Below are 18,056 nucleotides of genomic sequence, written 5' to 3'. Positions count from 1 at the left end.
TTACCAAAAAGCATGCTGGTTCCACTGGCTTTTGGAAGACCCTGCCTATCTGCACTGCGTATGCTTCATGGTCAGCGCCTATCAAGACCTCATCGCGGCCCAAGGTCGTGGAAAGTACGAGGGTTGGGCTGGAGAATGTTCTCTCTCGACGAGGAACCGGCTGCGACATACTATCAAGCTGTTGCAGGATAGACTGCAAGACCCCAAAAAGCAAATGGATGATACTACAACTGCTACTATCGTATCTCTGGCCACGATGGCCGATGCTATGGAGGATCCTCAGGCTTTTGAGGCACACTCTAATGGATTGAGGCGGATAGTTAAAATGAGAGGTGGTTTGGAGGGATACACACATAACCGTCAGCTTCAGATCAAGCTGTGCCGGTTAGTCTCCCCTAGTCCAACATTATATAAAGATACTAATTGTTGAAGCGTCGATCTCGGATGGTCTATAAGAAACGGCTGCAAACCCGAAATCTACAGCGGCAGACCAGCCTGGGAACCCCTCCTCGAAGCCTTTGGAACCGTCGCAAGCTCCTTCGAGATCCAAGAACCATCGCTAAACTTTATGAACATCTACTACACCTGGGACTGGCGTCTCCAAAATGCCTTCAAAGACCTCCGCGATTTCTCAGCACTAGCCAATAAACTCTCCCCCGGAGCTCAAAAACTCAAACCCGAAGCCTTTCAAGAAATCATGCTCTCGATCCAATACAGATTATTACAGCTTGACTTTTCCTCCCACCCAGATCCTTTACAAGAAGCGCTCCGCGTTGGTCTTTTAGCCTACGAGTCAACCATCTTTTTGCAAATACAGAAAACAAAGTTAAAGTCGGAGTCTTTTGAGATCCAGTTAAGGGAGGCTATACAGGGGATACCCGTGCAGGGAGAAGCAGTTGCGAATGTCAAGCTGTGGCTTTTGCTTGTTGGGGCAATAATGGTGTTTGAGGGGACTGAGGAGTGGCTTGTGCAGTCTATTCGGAGTCTGGCAGGGAGACAGGGATGGGATGAGGTGAGGGAGCGTGTGAGGGAGGTTATGTGGATTGATGTGATTCATGATGGGCCTGGTAAGGAGGCGTATCAAGCTGCGCAGGTTTGTGGGTAACGTAACTAAATGAACTCAAAGAACATTGAAGATGTACAAAGTCCATTGAACAACCTATTGCTCTCTCTGCTTGGGCGAGGGGTGTACCAGGCTGCGCAGGTTTGTGATCATCAATGCTCCATTCAAGCAATAAACATAGGATCCATCTAAGAGCCAGGGGACCATCAAAGACCTCAGCACATGGTTCAGCCTGCCATTACCTTTGAACTCACAATTGACGGGAAGGCACTTGTGGCTTGACATCTAGAGGAATTAAGAGTGATCGCTTTATTAAATAGGATCTAATGGATTATACATGGGAGCGGAAACGTGCAGGTCAGGATAACTAAATGGACCTAGATCATTGAGGATGCCTATCAAAGACCTTAGCATATGGATTATCACGCTGTAACATACAATTAACGGCAAGGCATATGGGGTTTGACATCTAGCCTAATTGGGAGTGACCGCTTTGTTGAACGGTATCCAATGGATCATCCATGGAACGGAAACATGCAGCTCAAGCATAACTAAATGGACTCAAAGACCATTAGGGAGGCCCATCAACCAAGCATACCCATTCAATAACTTACTGTTCTAGCCCCATGAAGCCTCCATTGTTTGCGAATGGCCAAAGTCTTTATTCTTTGCCAAAGACTTGCATCTCTACCTAGTCTGTAATGCCCGGCTGTACGTGATATATCACAAAACTAAAGTCAGGCTTTCTGTGAAATCTGCATTTCTATGTATCCTTGCAGGTCTTCTTCTTTGAGGTTGCCCTACCCAAGAAGTTGTGAATACCACGACAAAGGGACAACATACGTACACTCAGACAATTGCAAACGACGCGACATCACATTCATTATCATGATGGCTCTAACACGAATACAAATACCACTCTGCTCTGCAACTCAGATTCTCAAACCACCACCAACTTCCTGCACCAAAACAACACCCCTTCACACATCAACCAACCTCTCATCTCACTACAACTCTAAACACTACACCGCAACTCGTTAAAATGGACGAACGCGCCCTTACCAACGCCAGGAAGGAGCGAGACCTCCAAAGAGAGCGTATCTTTGACCAAACCAAACCCATCCGTTTCGCCACTCCCAATACCAAGATAGCCGACCGCCGACCCGTCGAGCAATGGCAGCTCAACGAAACGAACACCGGCCTTAATGATATGGCCTCACAACTTAACAACATCCGGGAAGTGATTGCTGGGTTCAGGGACCAGATCGGTCCCATGGACGCGGGACACGATGCTGTTGAAAGTCGACCTGCTTCGGGCGGACAGGTTAGCTTGCCCCAAAAGGCTATGCGATTCTTCTGGCGTCTTTTCAGTCTTTTTGCTCTGGTTTTGGTTATTGCCATGATCTACTATCTGATCGTGTATCATGTCTGCGATGACTGGAACTTTGGGGGATACGTTCTGGATCTCCTTGACATCGACTACCCGCACTTCTTTTAAGGACATTTGATGATGGAGAGGTGGTGGATGGTGTAAGAATATGAATAGAAGATTTGATGTGGGTTCTTGGAAGTTATTCGTTTTCTCTTTCTCTTTCTCTTTTGTATGGGTTACCAGATGGACAGTGGGAGACTGGGCTTTGGGGGTTGATCATTTTCGCTCTCTCTTTTGTATGGGATATTAGATTGGCACAACAACACTTGACCTTGAGCAATGACTGCGGTGTATTCTCTACCTTGTCTATCTGTGAAGTACAATCTAATCTTCAAATTGTCAGTACCTAATTTAAGTCCGACCAAAAGCATGGAAGAACAAGAGGTTGTGAGATTGAGCTGTTGTGCAGAGACGGTTCAATCAAGCCAAAGGCAAAGAACCATCTTTGGTCCGATGAGACACGCAGTCAATAGCTTCCAGCTCACCAAGAGTTCCATCCGAGTCTGAAGTATATACTCAATAAACTTTGTATGAGATGAAATCCTCGGTTGCTTTAGCTAGGTGACCGAAGGAACACCCACAGCTGATGGCTCACAAAGCAACTTATGAGGATGCCTAGAGGTTAAATCATCAAGTTTTTCTTAACTACAGAACTTAGAGTCAAACTTGACCTTTTCCTTGAAGATGATCTCGCCCTCCTCCGTTGTTGAAAGTCAGGCTCAGGAGAGTTGTACATATTGATGTACGATCTATGGTCGTGGCTGTATGTTTGCTTGTCGCCTTCGAACCTCGTTCTCCTTTCTAAATCATTGAATATGTCAACCTTATCATTAATAAGTATTGAGAAGGGCTGGCTATATGTTCAAAGTTGGACTGAACTGAAGTAAAATAACTTTCTCAAGCTTTTTACAAGTATTTTGTCTTTACATTAAACTCTACCAAGAAAGATATTTAAGCTGGCGAATCTTTCCAACCCAAACACTTCCTTATCTTCATCTCTTCTCTTCTATTACCGTTGGAATCTTTCAATTTCTTACACTTCACGTCTCTGCGACTCATAGTAATTCCAACTCACTACAAAATGGATGAGTTCCATGCGAACCCATACTACCTGGTCCCTTACAAACCAGACTGCGGCGGATTAGTGCACTTCGATGTTTCGAATTGTTGCAACCATTGTCATGAGACGAAACCAGCGGACAAAAAGGCTGCTGTCTTTTACTGCAAGGAATTTCCTGTCGGTACCTGGAAGCTCCGTTATATGACGATTTCTGGTGGGAACCATGTTCATGAAGATGCCTCGATGTGGCGGGAGGAGGGTATCTGCTGGTGTAACTATGCTGGTGACGGCGGCGCTTCAGGTGGATTTCTTCTATTGCACCAAGAATGCCTCGCGCTCCTCAACGATGCCGAACTGTCTGCGGAAAGGATAGATGATGTGGGACGAGCTTTGGCTTGGATGAACACAAACTCCTTTCTCCGTGGCCGCAAACCATTAGATTTTGACACCATCCTTGGCACCCAAGACTACCGCCACGATTCTATCGCTCACGTGGGTCAGAAACTTGGGCTCCCACTCGGTCGTCTTCCACTGGAGCTACTACAACAAATCCAGTCAGACTGTCGAGACGCTCCGTTCTGGCAAAGAGTGAAGCATTCAGAGGTTGCGCCCTCTTTCGGCACGAGGCCAAGGACTGAGGCGGTGACAACTTCTCTTGCCAGCGTTGTCCAGTGGGTACGTGGAAACACTTCACCAGTGCTTTAGCCGATAGAGGCCACCTATGGGTGTGTTCGTGTCATGATAGACAGGCATAGCTTTTGCCAAATCGAACAACTCTCCGAGTACCCGCCTGTATGCCTGGTTAGAAGCGAATTCGAACGGTTTGTTATCCTCGAAATGCACCACGCCAAGCTCGTTAGTGCCTACTTCAAGGTAAGTTCAGCCTCGATATTAGTACTGACCACTCCAAGACTGACCAAGGATGTATCCAGGACGGAATTTGTTGGCTCGGGCCATGGTCTGCTGATAAAATCCCGACTCTTTGGGACATCCCATCACCCCCTGCCAGGCCTGTCAAGTGTATGTATTGCAATATTATTACTTCACATTGTCCAGATCCCGAAACTTGCAGCATAACGGATTGGAAATTCGATGCAGACAGATTTGAGACCATCAATCTCAGCATCACTGCTGGCTTATGCTTTCACTTCGATAAACACAGCAAACTTAAAGCCATTGCTTTCGACAAGTCTGCACCGTTGAGTCACGGCAGTGTAGTAGAGGATAAACGCCAGTGGTTGTATTTGCCGCTTGCATCTAACGATAGAATCCTATGGATCCAGTTCCGAGAGGAGTGCAAGTCTACCAAGAAAATACGTGCTGATATTTGCTCCAGTGTATTGGTTTGTGTTCATTCCCCCTTCCACAGTTGACTACTGACTAACTATGCGTCAGGTCAAGACTGAACTGTGCGGCGTTATCCACCTTGGACAACATACCAGAAGACCTACCGATATATTGGCCTTCAGCAAAGCTCCCCGTGCCATCTTCTGTGAGCCTCAGGACGGTAAGAATATACAAAAAGTCGTCGCCTTCTATCCAAAAAGCGACCCTTCCTCGGCCCACGAAGTTCCCGGGCTCGAAATCGTTGGTCCACCCACTCCTGATGTCTTCAGGGATGACGAGTGTTGTATGTCATGGTGGTCTTGGGCTCCTTTGGAAGACATAAAGTGCCTGCACTTCTTCTCAAGGTCATGCGACGGTAGTTTTCTGGGAATGCACATCACCTACAAAAATGGAGGGCAGCGTTTTGTAGGTGACGGTGACAGTAACATACATGCCGCTCGCGATGAGGAGCGAATCGAGAATCCGACTCGGCTTTTTGTTGAATTCGAGCCGGGTTGGGGTCGCCGTGTGTCAGCCATCTTCTATAACGACGACAGTTATAAAGATGAAGACAAAAACATGAAAAGGTTTCTTGGTGACCCTGAAAGATGGAGTCAGCACAAACTTGTCGGCGAGTTCCACTATTGGCATGATCAAGATCCCCAACACGGCGATAATGTAGTGCAGATTCTCCCTTCAGGCAGTTGGCGAGGCCAGATAAAGTCAAAGAGGACAGAGTCACGATGGACATGGAGGTGTTGACTATTTGATGGTTTATACAACGTTAAAAAAAGAGGTTGCCTTGTATCTGACTATGTTCCCTGTTCACAGTATCTCATCTTGAACAGGCGGTAGCTACTTCTCTTAGTTCCAGCTAGAAAAATCACAAATTAAAACAAAAACCTGAAGTATTGAAGAGTGTTGTCAACAGCTCCTGGCTCTACGTGCATGGCATTTGACGTGACTTACATGGTCACTACCCGGGACAACACTCACTCAAAAAACAATATCCAGACATCTCTACAACAATCCAACTTTCCCAGCACCTACTCCAACCTACCCTATTTTCAGAACCAACAAAAACATGCATCGGAATATATTGTTCCATAACCAGCATCCAACACAACATGCCATCCGGACATGCCCCGTCCCCTCCGTACCATGCATATCAGACAACCAACCAACAACAGGACCCGACAGTCTGGTAAATAAACGGGCCGTTTACAAGAAAAGGAAAAAGCACCCTTTTCTTGTCTTGTTGTCCTGCAACTCGCTTGGTTCAGACAATATACTCGTCCCGTTCAGCCCGTATCGTGCACCCAATTTTGCCTAAACCTCCGAACGCAAAAACAGTTGGTGAAACATGTTACCATAGAGGTACATGCAATCATACGCTGTCTACCTATTACCGGAAAGAGAACTTGTTGATCAAGATGTGCAGATCAATGTTGGCAAACGAGGTAACCAGTCACGTTTGTCATGCAAATCTCCATCCGTCTCCTCTTTTTTCCTGTTTTATGCACAGTCGGAGATTCTTTCCAGGCCCAGCCCTACCGACTGCGTTGCATCGTGCTTCAATCCACCGTCATTGTAGAACTGTAATAACCCATGAAAGAACTTAAGTAACGGGGAATATAGAAGGAAACACTTGAGTCAATAGTTCGGAGATCATCTATGCAATGCCGTATGACGTTTCCCGATTATGTCAAAGGACCGAACGCTATCTCGCGTTCGTTCGCATCGACGTTCCAATACCTAGCTACCCCTGGATTGCCTTACCGCTCGAAGCCTGAACCATGAATCTCGAAAGAAGATAAACCCCACTCTACAAGTAGTCAAAACACCTCCCGTTCCAAGCCAAGGGGCCCTGAACAGAGTTGAGATCCCCTCATTGACAAGTCCAAGGTTGTGGAGGTCCGCGGTCTCCGTTGCCGCAACCAGCAGTGGGGTGCGGGTGGTGGGCAGCGACCCAGGGTTACATCAACGAGGAAGAGGAAGAAGAAACACCCGCGCCGGAGATTTAGTTATACATACTACTACCAACTTTGCTGCTTGATAGACTAAAAGATCATATCATGTTGATCAGAAAGACGAGTTAAGATTGCGATGAGGCACAGCGTGTTTAGATCCCAGCACTTTCATTAACAACTTGACATTATCTCGATCGTAGACTTGTAACCAGGTGGAGTCTAGTGCTACCTGGAACCACTGCCGTTCCGCTGACGGAAAATGCAAACGGCACTTTGCCTCTGGATGTCACGGTGTCGTTACGGTACTTAAGAACCTTTCCACTTTCCATCCTTCCCCCAGGCCCGCCAGCGCCCTACCAGGGGCACCTCGAGGGCTGAATTAATATGGAGACTGTATACAAACCTAAAAAGATAGTGACCAAAGACCAGAGCTTGGACGACGTCAGAAGTCGGGACATACACATAATAGCCTCCGTCCGACCCCTTTCGGACCCTCGGATACTGCTTGATCTTTGACGGAAGAGGCGTCTGGGAAAGGTAAATACCTCCGTTCTAGAAGGGTTTCTCGGGTTTTAGAAGACGTCAACGTCAAGTATGTTTTATGCCCCATATGATCTGACCTGTTGGTTGACACTCGCCCAGAAAAGGCTTGTACAGAAAAACATGCTATCCTAGTTAGGTAGTTGACATGTATCTGTAGGTAGGGATTCCCTCATTTAGCATGTGCCTACCTACCTACCCATGAGGCGTAGTGATATTAAACAGTCAGTGCTCGGGCCTGAATCCTCCATTCACCCGTTTTGTTACGTTGCGTCGTGAGTTGTCAATAGCTAGACTAGACTAGCTATGTACATGGCCTTTTCAAACTTGGGCTAGTTTCCATCTTCCAAGCTCTCGGAATCACTAGATCGAGCTCAAGGCCCAGACCTAAGACACGCGGCATCAATCCCGTTTTTCTAACTTGCAGGGTGCGGAAAGATTTGAACTTTCAGCCAGGTGGATATCACTAAGAGCTATAGCTCAGGCTAGTAAGTCTCTTCTAAATTCCGCTATTGATCAAGACGGAATTGTACCGTATGGAGATCAATCATCAGGTCCCAAGCCTTAAAGATGGGACACAACAAGTGTCAAGGAAAAACGATATGAGAGAGCGGACCTCCGAGCTCGTTCTTGTGTCTATCCTTGTAAAAATGCATGTGATTGTTTCGAATTAACGAACAAGGCCTATTGGGGTACGTACTTCAACAAACCCCCAGGTCAATATGTGTCAGTGGTAAACGACAAGGGTATAGCTTTTGAGTGCTAAAAGAAGCCTGGTTCCGCATAAGCACCGAAGTGCGCCCTGCAGAGAGTTTGGAGCTACTTGCAGGGCAGTTGAAATACGGTAAACTAAGCAATCAGTCATGTAATGGTCTAATAGTTCTTGGAAGTTGGATATGGAGAAGAGGAAGCCCATGTTGAATCCCTGGATGGATAGCAGATAGCTCATATAGACAGCGTTTACAATCTGTACACATTGTACAGCACTCCCTTTGACATGACAGGGAGGGAGAGCCCCCTGTTTATACAACCCCAAAGAGGAATTATTCCAGAATAATTCTGGAAACATTCCAGGATTCAAGGCGAGTACGAGGTAGGTAGGTGTGAGGGGTTAAATTGGTTCCTCCTCCTCCTCATCCTACCACGTCCATCATCTGTCACGATGCTTGGCCTATTCCCTTGTCAATAACACTCACCTTTAACAATCCATCGCTTCATCCTTCCAGAGCTAGACACGTGAACAAACAATTTACAGAGCACAAAGGTCACCAACATGTCACCGCTCACAACGTAGCAGTCTCGATGGATCCCCAATACAACTGACAAGGCCATCCCATTCAATTTCTACCAGAATCCTTCTAGGCAAAGCAACCTTATTTAAACCCGTTTCAGATAAAGGATCGACGTCGCTAAACCACGCTGTTTTGGCCTTCGGTTAACAGCTTCACCCAAATATCACTGCGCAGAATGACGGGCTCCGGCACTTGACAAGGAGAACTGTACATACTTTCTTCCCACTGATAGAGTAACGCCCTGTACGGGGTGATGTCCATCTCATTGTGTAGCCCTACGGATAACGATAACCTAAGTTTCTCAACGGCGGACAGGCAATCCTTGTTTGTCGGAACAAACAGGCAAGTGACAGAATGTAGGATCAGCTCTGCAAGGCAGGATTGGGGCACAGGACCCTCAAGCCCTATTGACAGGACAAGACGCATGCCATGAGTCAAGCATCGCGGCGCAGAATTGCGAGACTGACATTGAGTTTTGCATCATTATGAGTCGCCTTCTCTTTATGTATATAGAGTTCCAACGACGGGCCGACAAACAATTAGGCAGATGGTGCTGTGTCACTGTATATACCTAGGTACCTTCTCCCTCTGTAGTTCATTACCTGAATGAGGCCATCTTGGCGGTACCCTGGACAAGGCCAGACAGTGCTCTCATCAAGGTCAGTGCTGCATATTACAGTACATGTCCATGAGACACAAATCGTGTTGAGTTAGTTGACTCGTTCAACAATATCCTCAGGCATGATCTAGAAGTACAGAACCCACATGAACTGCCCATCGTCGTGTCATACAAGACACTCTCATTTGGGCTGATTCCTCAGCGTGTTTGGCGAGTAAGTCGAAGCCCGGATCGATCGGTCAACAGATCTTTGAGCTCGGAAGAAAGGAAATAAAACAAAATTATTTGCTTTTTTCCCCCATCAGCAAAAACCCCACAGATCTTCTTTGCCCCCCCCCCCCCTGGTCCGCAGCTCAGCTACCGACAGACAGCTCGTATGTATGCCTATCATGTGTATAAGAGAGACTAAGTGACTCGGCTTAATAACGTACGCGATGCGGCAACTCAAGTCTCAGGAATCGACACAGCCTTGGAGGCCTTTCGGACATAGCACACAAGTCAAGACTAACGTCCCGACTCTTGACTCCGCTGGAGACAGGCGATCCGGCGGTCGATCCATTATCCATACATACAGGTCCAGCCGAGGCATATGTGGACTCAGCACACCTCTGGATAGGGCTGTGAGGTTTCCCGCGCTGCCCAGCAAGGGGGGGCCCAAGTAGAATTGGCCATTTGCCCCGATATAACAAGGGGCGTGGAGCCTTGATGTCTCTGCTGAACGTCTTGCCAAGCTGACATTGTGAACAGGACAGGGAGGCAAGCCGAAGCTTGGCTGATACATATGATGTTGGGCTGAGGTAAACTGTGAGTTGCCGTGCATAACTGATGATGAGAAATTACAAACACGACAAGACAAGACACTAAATCTGCCTTGGCTCTCTCTCTGCCTACCATGATGAATAAACCACACACCCCTGAGTCAAAAGGATAGTTCCGTTCCGTATCGCATGACCTAGACTCAGACATATCAGTCAATGGGTTCCAAACAATCAGTAGCCCTTTTCTCCGCCCCAAGGCGTCCAGTCGCATCTCAAGAAACAGAGTCTCAACTTTGACTAAGTTTTTTAGTACTAGAACTAGTTAACATACAAAAACAAAAGTGCGTACGTGCTCTGGTTGCTAATTTAACGCCGGGCACTTGAGTTTTAGACGCGCGGTTCACTACCAACAGGCGGAGAGGAATTGGATGTTCAAGGTGCTTGTTGAAACAGTATCATTTCGACTCATTCCTTGCGGCAGAAATGGGCCAAGATATGATGGGGGACAAGGCTCCATGTCGATCGTGACACTAAAAAGGTAAATCCCGTACCCTCTGAGCCTCCCGGATACAACAGAATTGCATGCCCGAGGTAAACAAACCGGATGTGGACGGAACGCCGGATTTATGACAAAAAGTCAAGCAAATCTCTGGCTCGGTTATATCTCCGAACGAATCAAGTTGAGTTGTAGCCAAAATAGCAACAAAATGTGTTAATAATATGGCCTCTTAATATGCATAACGTTATTGTTCCAGACGCCTGTTTCTATTCAGGGTCTTTGTCAGTCTTGAATTGGACCTTGTAACCCGCTCGACGTTGTATTTGCCACAGGAATCTGCAATGCAATGTAATGCTGCTATGTCGTAGAGTTTTCGAGCCGCATTTGCCAAGGATACCTTCACAGCCAATCCCGCCTCGCTGGGCTGAAAGCCACTTCCTTGGAAGATGGTCCCTCCCTGTAGATAGAGTCGCAGTGAAGAAAGAATGATCTGGTTGTGGCGCGCCTCTCCCGCCCGCGACCGCAGGGCTGTGCTGTAATTGACTGTCTCTGAATGGGGTGAGAGGATAACGAATGACTTACAGTTCGTTATCCCTCGTTTACAATCCGATCCCGAAGGGTTTCGGTAGACGCCCATACCGTCATTGCGTACGTATCCCAGATCCAGGGCCTTGCGTTTTGAGCCTCCGGCAATGACAGGGACGCCAGTGATAACCTCGGCAGCACCCCCATTCGTTCGTTAGTCTCGAATGATTGTCACAACCTTGCCTTAAAGGAGACAATATCCCGGGGATGACTGTTTGAGGGGCCCAGTCTGCTGCAGGACAGTACAGGACAGGGCGGAAGTACGGGTTTAGAAAAAGAGTCGATTGAAACACCTTCTTGTTGATATTTGGATGTAATAATGACAGGTCTACTCGAATATAAACGAGTTTCGATTGGAAAAGGTTACCCGTCGACAGTGAGTCTGTCTTGTGTGGATCATAATAACGCCAAGTAATAGGTGCCCAAAGGTTCTGTTTATCGAATCGGTTGCATTGATAACAATTCCATCCCATGCATCAAGGGTCTCGCTGCTCATCTGTCTGTCTGTCAATCATCCCTAGCCATAGGGCACACTAAGGTAGTCAAGTTATTAGTTCGCTATCGAGATCGACGCCCGCTATTTCACGGGAAGGGGGAATAAGGTGTGGTGTTGGTTTGCTGCGCCTCGTTCAGTCGTCATCCACCAAGAACCACTCGCTCGTACTCTGTGCAGTTAGTTACTGTGCTCAGCGTGCTGCAATCTGCTATAATAGTCTCGTCACTGGCCATCTAGCGGTAACTCTGGACGTTCCATTTGTGGAATGGACTCATTCCTGAAACCCCCAAGTCGGTGCGACAAGGCAAGGTCATGCCATGCCAGGCCAGTCAATCAAGGTGCTGACACCGCGCAGGGACTTGCCGCTCGGCAGTTGAGGGGGCATGGTGTCTGATTGGATCGCTATGTACTGTACATGACTGCTGCGCAGCGATCGCCTTGCCTTGTCCTGATACGAAAAGTTCCTCCCGTTAACAGGCCGTCGTATTCTCTGCTGCTACTGTACAGCCCGTGGTTCAATTATCCGAAACGGCAGTAAAGCGTCAACGGCAATGCAGTTCGCTGCAACGTCGTTGGGGCAGGCAGGCAAGGCTACCAGGATATACCCAGATGAGAGGGGGACCTAACAAGAAGAGGGGACCAGCACACAGGGCTGAAGATAGCGACGGGGACTTTGCGAACTAGTTTACGATTCAAGAACGTGGCAGTATGGATCTTGAGGGGGATGGCGCTTTGGGCTCATAGGATAAGGCGAGGCGCCATGCTGGGGAGCCATTTCATTCTGTGCGCAGCGATCTGAGCGACATGTTACACTGCACAGTAAATATAGAAGATTACAAACCTTAACAACCAACAGCATAAACAAAAATCCCTTGCATCGCGACAATAAAAGAATCCACTCTGCAAGCAACGGTTCAACAGTGGATTCTTTTTTCTCCAGGATTTCCTGGTTGGGAAAACTGGAAAGAGAACCAACAACAAGCCAGCATCTGCGACGGAAGATGCCATGGCGGTTGAGTTTTCGTTTCCTTGGTGTCCGCGCGTCAGTCTTTTGGGACAAGATTTACCGAAGATTTACGGTCAGGGGACAAAACGCCATTGTGCCGAATTGACTTCCTTTTTGGTGATAGAGCCCGAGAGCATGGAGAGCTAAGATGGACGCTTGAATGAATCTGTGTGAGACAGACTGACAGAGTGTCGGAGAGTGGGAGAGAGCCGGGAATGGTAGCCGTAGACATCCACCACGTCAAGTCAAATGCAGATGAAATGGCTGAGCAGAATGACGACGACAATGACGAGTAAGTAACCGTCAAGACTGCAGTGTTGAGAGAGGCGTTGTGTCATGGTATGGCGATGGGCTGGGCTGTAATGGATGGTGTAGAAGATGCCATGGAAGCACAAAAGAAGCAGGTACTGAACTGCCGAATGCCTGTCCGAGCCCAAGCCAGCCTCAGAGAGTCTAAGAGTGCACCACCAGGTGTGGCACAAACCGGTAACGTCGGTAGTCTAGTCTTGTCAATGAAAGTTTGAGATTCAGTCACAAGTCACACCCTCGGGGTCTTGAACGTTACCGAGAGCCCTAATCTGTACACGGTGACAGTCCCAGACTCAGTCCCAGGCTCCCTCTTTTTGCGCGTATGTAATAATTCCGCCGTGGGTCGCAAAGACTGGCTTCATTTCCTTTCTGATACAAGTGGGCTTTGACGTTTACGAAAAGTCGATCATGTCCAGATTCGACATTAGATGCTGCACCGAGCTTTCTCTTCTCCACATTCGGCAGATGCATGTAATAATATGAGTCGAATTGTAACGTTGCCTCTTGTTATGAATATGAGATAAAGATAATATACAAGATAAGAATAAGTAGGTTTGTAAATGACATCTGTAGGGCAGATACTGAGTAGAACTGCATGAAAATCAACCGCCACAGCCCTAAGACGAGCAAGGCAATTCAAACCAGTGCCAAGACCGGGCTGCAGCTTCCCTCATTTTGTCTTTGGTAGGGCTGAAGAAAGCTGGAGCAAGCAAGCAAAGGAAGGAAAGACACGCGCACGCTCACACACCACCTTCCTAGCAATTCCACGCTAGTCGCGCCATCTGGTTTTCACTTTCACTTTCTTGGAGAAGGAGCACCCCCGCCGAGGCCCGAGAAAAAAGGAAAGAAAGAGAGTGTGGCTTGACAGCCTAGTCAAGCCACTACTCAGCCTACACCCACTTGGGCTAGAACTCAAATTCTCTTGTCTCATCTGTCGGCACGAGTCCACGAGTCACAATGCAGAACCAAAACGAGGCCTGTAGGGCTTAGCCTGTACATACTGTAAGTAGGCTAGCCAAGTTTACCGCCCAATTTCCAGTCAATATTTCCCTCTTGGCCTGCTCATGTGAAGTGCCGGGTTGGTAATCATGCTATAATCCAGACTATACGTCGTGAACCAAGACACGAGGTTACCTTGGACGGACGATCAACAGTGACGGAATGACTCCATATCGACATCCAGTCGGTGCTTCGCTCGCTACACCCGACAGGCTGGTTTCACTCTCCCTGTAAGGCATCACCGCCGAGCACCCCGTCCAAGACATCACGAGAAGCCAAGCCAAAGTCGGTTCATCAAGGTGTCGTATCGTAGTCGCGTGCATGGACACCAAGTGGGCAATTCATACCATGCATGGCTCGTCCGTCCGTGATAAAGCGGAATCCTGGAGGATGAGGAGCAACATGCTATGCTGAAACCAGTACTAGCAACAGCAGGTTAGTTAGCTGCTCCGTCCCTAGGCCACTAGGCAACTGAACTACTGGTTCACGTTCGGCCGGGCCTTGTCGGCCTGTCTGGGGTTGATCTTCTTAGTGCCAGATAGATCAGAGACTCAACTGAACTGAACTGAGATCTGCCATTTCTTCGAATGGATACGCCGTATAATACAGGACTCCCTTGTGCCAAGAATCAAGAGGTCCGCTCGCTTAGGAAAAATAGAGGTTATAAAGGATCGAAGGATCTATCTAAGCTCTACTAGCTAGGGCTGGAAGCTTCTTGACAGCAGCGCCACAGGCTCGTTCCTCGTAAACCTGCCAAACAGAGTGTGATGATTTACATAGTCCCCAGCTAGCTAAGCTAAATTTTGACATTGACGCACGTCGCCCAAATTGCCTGTTCTTAACTTCACCTTCTCCCTTCCCATCGGGCGATGCCTATTGAGGGCGATGCGCTTCAAAGAGGGTCCGCCTGAAAAAGGATCCTGGTTAGATACAGTGTTTAGCTGGAACTGGGGATCCATCCGAATCAACTCCGCGTCTCCTTGGACACGCGGGGTCAAGTTATTGTCATGTACTGTGCCGTCGTGTCCAAACAGTTGCAAGAGAGGCGATCGTCCGAAAACGGCAGTAAGAATCGCATGTTATTCCCGCTGGCGTCAAGAGTGACATATCACTTGGAAGAGAATTCCCGCAAGATAGAGACTTTCAACCCAGTGAAAATCACACAGCGACATCTAATGTCAAAGCGGCTTACCCTAACTATCGCTGTGTTTGGCAGGTTGCACGAGTTATGGGGCGAAAAGATGGAGGATAGCCAACATTGTTTGCAAACGCTGCGTACATAATTTCATTTGATGCTGATCAATTGAATCAGAGTCTTCGAGTCAATAATTTGTAGTCACTGTCTCTGATTCTCGAGCATGGCCAAGTCTTGGAAAGGATGCTTACCAAGGAATGAGAAATGAAGATGCCACTCACCGCTGAGCCTCATTTCTTGTCTGGGTTAAACAAGTTAAAATTACTTGGCATTTCTCAACCGTGAGGGCTTCAAACGACAATTGGATGGAAAAGTTTCCCTTATGAACCAGAAGACCAAGTCGCAACCGTTTCACCCATCACTCCGCCAAAATTGAGTTTCGGGTGGCGCGTGGGTAAGGGGAAAAAAGAAAAACCACCCAAAAGGTTCCCTAGAGGGAAATCCCAAGAGCATGTGAGGTGAGGTAGTAGTGTAGCCACAAGGTTGGATGACGAGGCGGCAGAAACAAGGGAATGATGATGTATGGCGATTTCCAAGCCACGATATTCGTAGCTCCATGGCCCAGATAATGCCCAGGTTGGATATACTTGGCAATTGTATTGTTCGGAAGTTACAATTGCCGCTCTGGAATGCAGATGCAAGGCGAGGTTGACCTGTTGCAATTGCTGCCCTGCTACCCTGTTGTTGGAGAAAAATAGAAAATCCAGTGTCGTTTTGTGTTGGTTGTTGGTGGGTTCCAGATAGGAATAGCAGCGGGAAGGCGGACGGGAAGTACGCGACTTAACCAGTGAGAGTTGCAGTTGAAAGGAAGCGGGAACGGGAGCAAAAAGGAAGCAAGCAAAGACAGGGAAGAAGCCTGTCGACAACAATACCACAGTACAGAACATCTGCAGAGAAAAAAGCGCCTCGAGAGAGAAACCATTTCTCATGTTCCTGGGCAATGGGCTATTAACAGACAACGCTGACAGAAGGATCAGACGAATCTCAAATCTACGAATATGACTGGGCTGTTGGCTTGCTTGCTTGTTTGTTTGTTTGCCTCGGGTGAGCAGACTGCAGACTGAAGGATCGTGACTATTGCCTAGTGTCTTGCTTGTCAAAAATGTGAGGTGAGGTAAGTAAGGCAAGCCAAGGCAAGACAAGACCGTCAGTGTACCTCGACCAACATCCAAGATCTCGTACCCTGAGAATTACACACACCCTCGACAAATCAAACGTCCTCAAGAACTGCCCTACACCCCTCCCTCCCCGCGAGAAGCTAAGCTAAGCTAACCTCAACCCCCCCAGGCAGAAGAAAAAGCATCCCTCCGTTCCGCCCACGCCACAAGCAAGCACAGCACACCCCTGCGCCCGGGGCACAGACAGCCCTCCAGGGCAGAGCGCAGGGCTACAGGGCAGGCTGAAGTGACCGGCCGGACAAGGCATCGGATCCCCAAATACAATGGATGTCGAGCCCCGTCTCGTGGAGACAAGACAAGACAAAAAAAGCAAACCCTGTAGGGCAGGACAAGGACAGACTCTGTCCATTCTCAGGAGCAGGAGCAGCAGCAGCAGCAGCAGCAGCAGCACCTCACTGGTGCATAGCAGGGGTTTGTGTTCTAACTGGTGGATGGCCCCTTGTAGTACCAGCAGCATGCGGACTTAACAGCGGATTGATGCCGCACCCCCTCTGCTTTGCTCTGTGCTTCTGGTCTGTTGTTTTTGATGTGGCTTTTTCTCTCTCTCTCGATCTATTCTGTTGTTTCTATGGGACTGACTCTCTGTCAGAGGTAGTAAGCAGAAAAATGCGAGACAGACCAGCCAGGTTCTGCAAGATCCGAAGATTCCCACCTTGGATGGACAGCTAGGGTTGAGTGTAATACGGCGTTTATGTAAGAGCGAGCGAGACCAAGTGGAGGGATCTAGCAGAAGGAGATGCATCATGATCTTGACAAATCTGTAGGAGGAGGGACTTTGGGAATGACTGACTGACATGACAGTTGGCCTAGTTAGCTGTTGTATGTATGTAACACATGCACTTGCTTGCTTGACCTGCTTGAGATGGAGAGAATGCCGTGCCATGCCGCTGCACATTACCTACGGTACATGCCATGCCATCCGTGCCCCAATTCAATAACTGCCCATACCGTTGAGACTGATGTGATGTTACCTACGGATACAAGGGACGGACGGATATGCAAACTCCATCTGGTGACAACCCAAGTTCGTTCGATACTAGGTCTATCATCTCGCTGTCTGTCTCTTTTGGTTTCGCCCTTTTTTAGCTGGGCCTTACCTGTACTTGTTTTATACACCCCTACGATGTTACTGTGTCGGCAGATACTCACCCCCCCTAGTCAGTCATGACTGACAACCTGCTCCTCAGTGAGTTTTTTGCTCTTCAGCTTCCTTCTTGCACCCTCTACACCACGTCTTATTACTCCTTTGGATAAATATCACAAAAAAACAAGAAATAATAATTAAATCAAAACATGACAAGACAAGACATACTGTGTATACATTTCTTATCATTTCTTTCTTAACCGCCACATTGTATTAGGCTTTGCTTGTCTTGGTCCCCGGAGCTGCTCCTGTCCAGTACCAGGCCGTTGCCTGTTCTTTTCCACTCCCGTCTTCAGCCCTTAGGTTTTCCCCCCATAACACAGGGCCCCGCTCTCGTCCTCCCTCCCTAAGTTCCACCCCCATAGGGCGTAGGGTTAGTTCTACAGGGGTCCCAGGACGCCTGCCGAAGTCAGGAACAGAAGGGTGTGACAGGGCCAGCCCATTGAGCGTCAACGTCAACACAGGCTCGTTCATTAACCTGAGGGTAGGTCAATTGAACTGAAGTCAACTGAACTTTAACCGCCCTGGCTCCCACCTTCCCCTTCTCATCTGGATTCTTTTTTACATCACATCACATCTCGCACT

At 48.1% G+C, this 18,056-nt stretch overlaps 3 protein-coding genes across 3 annotated transcripts; all 3 read left to right on the top strand.

Annotated features, from left to right (window-relative positions):
- Nucleotides 1–67: 67 nt before the first annotated feature.
- On the top strand, nucleotides 68–1,105 carry FGSG_10520 (uncharacterized protein; the record flags this gene model as incomplete). The annotated part of the gene is made up of 2 exons (XM_011321211.1): nucleotides 68–384; nucleotides 433–1,105. The coding sequence occupies 2 exons, from the start codon at nucleotides 68–70 to the stop codon at nucleotides 1,103–1,105; spliced, it is 990 nt and encodes a 329-aa protein (XP_011319513.1).
- A 1,000-nt stretch (nucleotides 1,106–2,105) lies between these two features.
- On the top strand, nucleotides 2,106–2,561 carry FGSG_10519 (uncharacterized protein; the record flags this gene model as incomplete). Its single annotated transcript, XM_011321210.1, has 1 exon — nucleotides 2,106–2,561. One exon carries the CDS (start codon nucleotides 2,106–2,108, stop codon nucleotides 2,559–2,561), a length of 456 nt encoding a protein of 151 aa, XP_011319512.1.
- Nucleotides 2,562–3,576: 1,015 nt separating this feature from the next.
- On the top strand, nucleotides 3,577–5,643 carry FGSG_10518 (uncharacterized protein; the record flags this gene model as incomplete). The annotated part of the gene is made up of 8 exons (XM_011321209.1): nucleotides 3,577–4,047; nucleotides 4,111–4,230; nucleotides 4,261–4,428; nucleotides 4,467–4,575; nucleotides 4,612–4,898; nucleotides 4,951–5,185; nucleotides 5,247–5,307; nucleotides 5,439–5,643. 8 exons carry the CDS (start codon nucleotides 3,577–3,579, stop codon nucleotides 5,641–5,643), a joined length of 1,656 nt encoding a protein of 551 aa, XP_011319511.1.
- Nucleotides 5,644–18,056: the final 12,413 nt, after the last annotated feature.

This window comes from Fusarium graminearum, chromosome 1, assembly GCF_000240135.3.
Source record: "Fusarium graminearum PH-1 chromosome 1, whole genome shotgun sequence".
Taxonomy (NCBI): Eukaryota; Fungi; Ascomycota; class Sordariomycetes; order Hypocreales; family Nectriaceae; genus Fusarium; species Fusarium graminearum.
The sequence above is the reverse complement of the archived record's forward strand: the minus strand, read 5'-3'. Positions and strand labels throughout refer to the sequence as shown.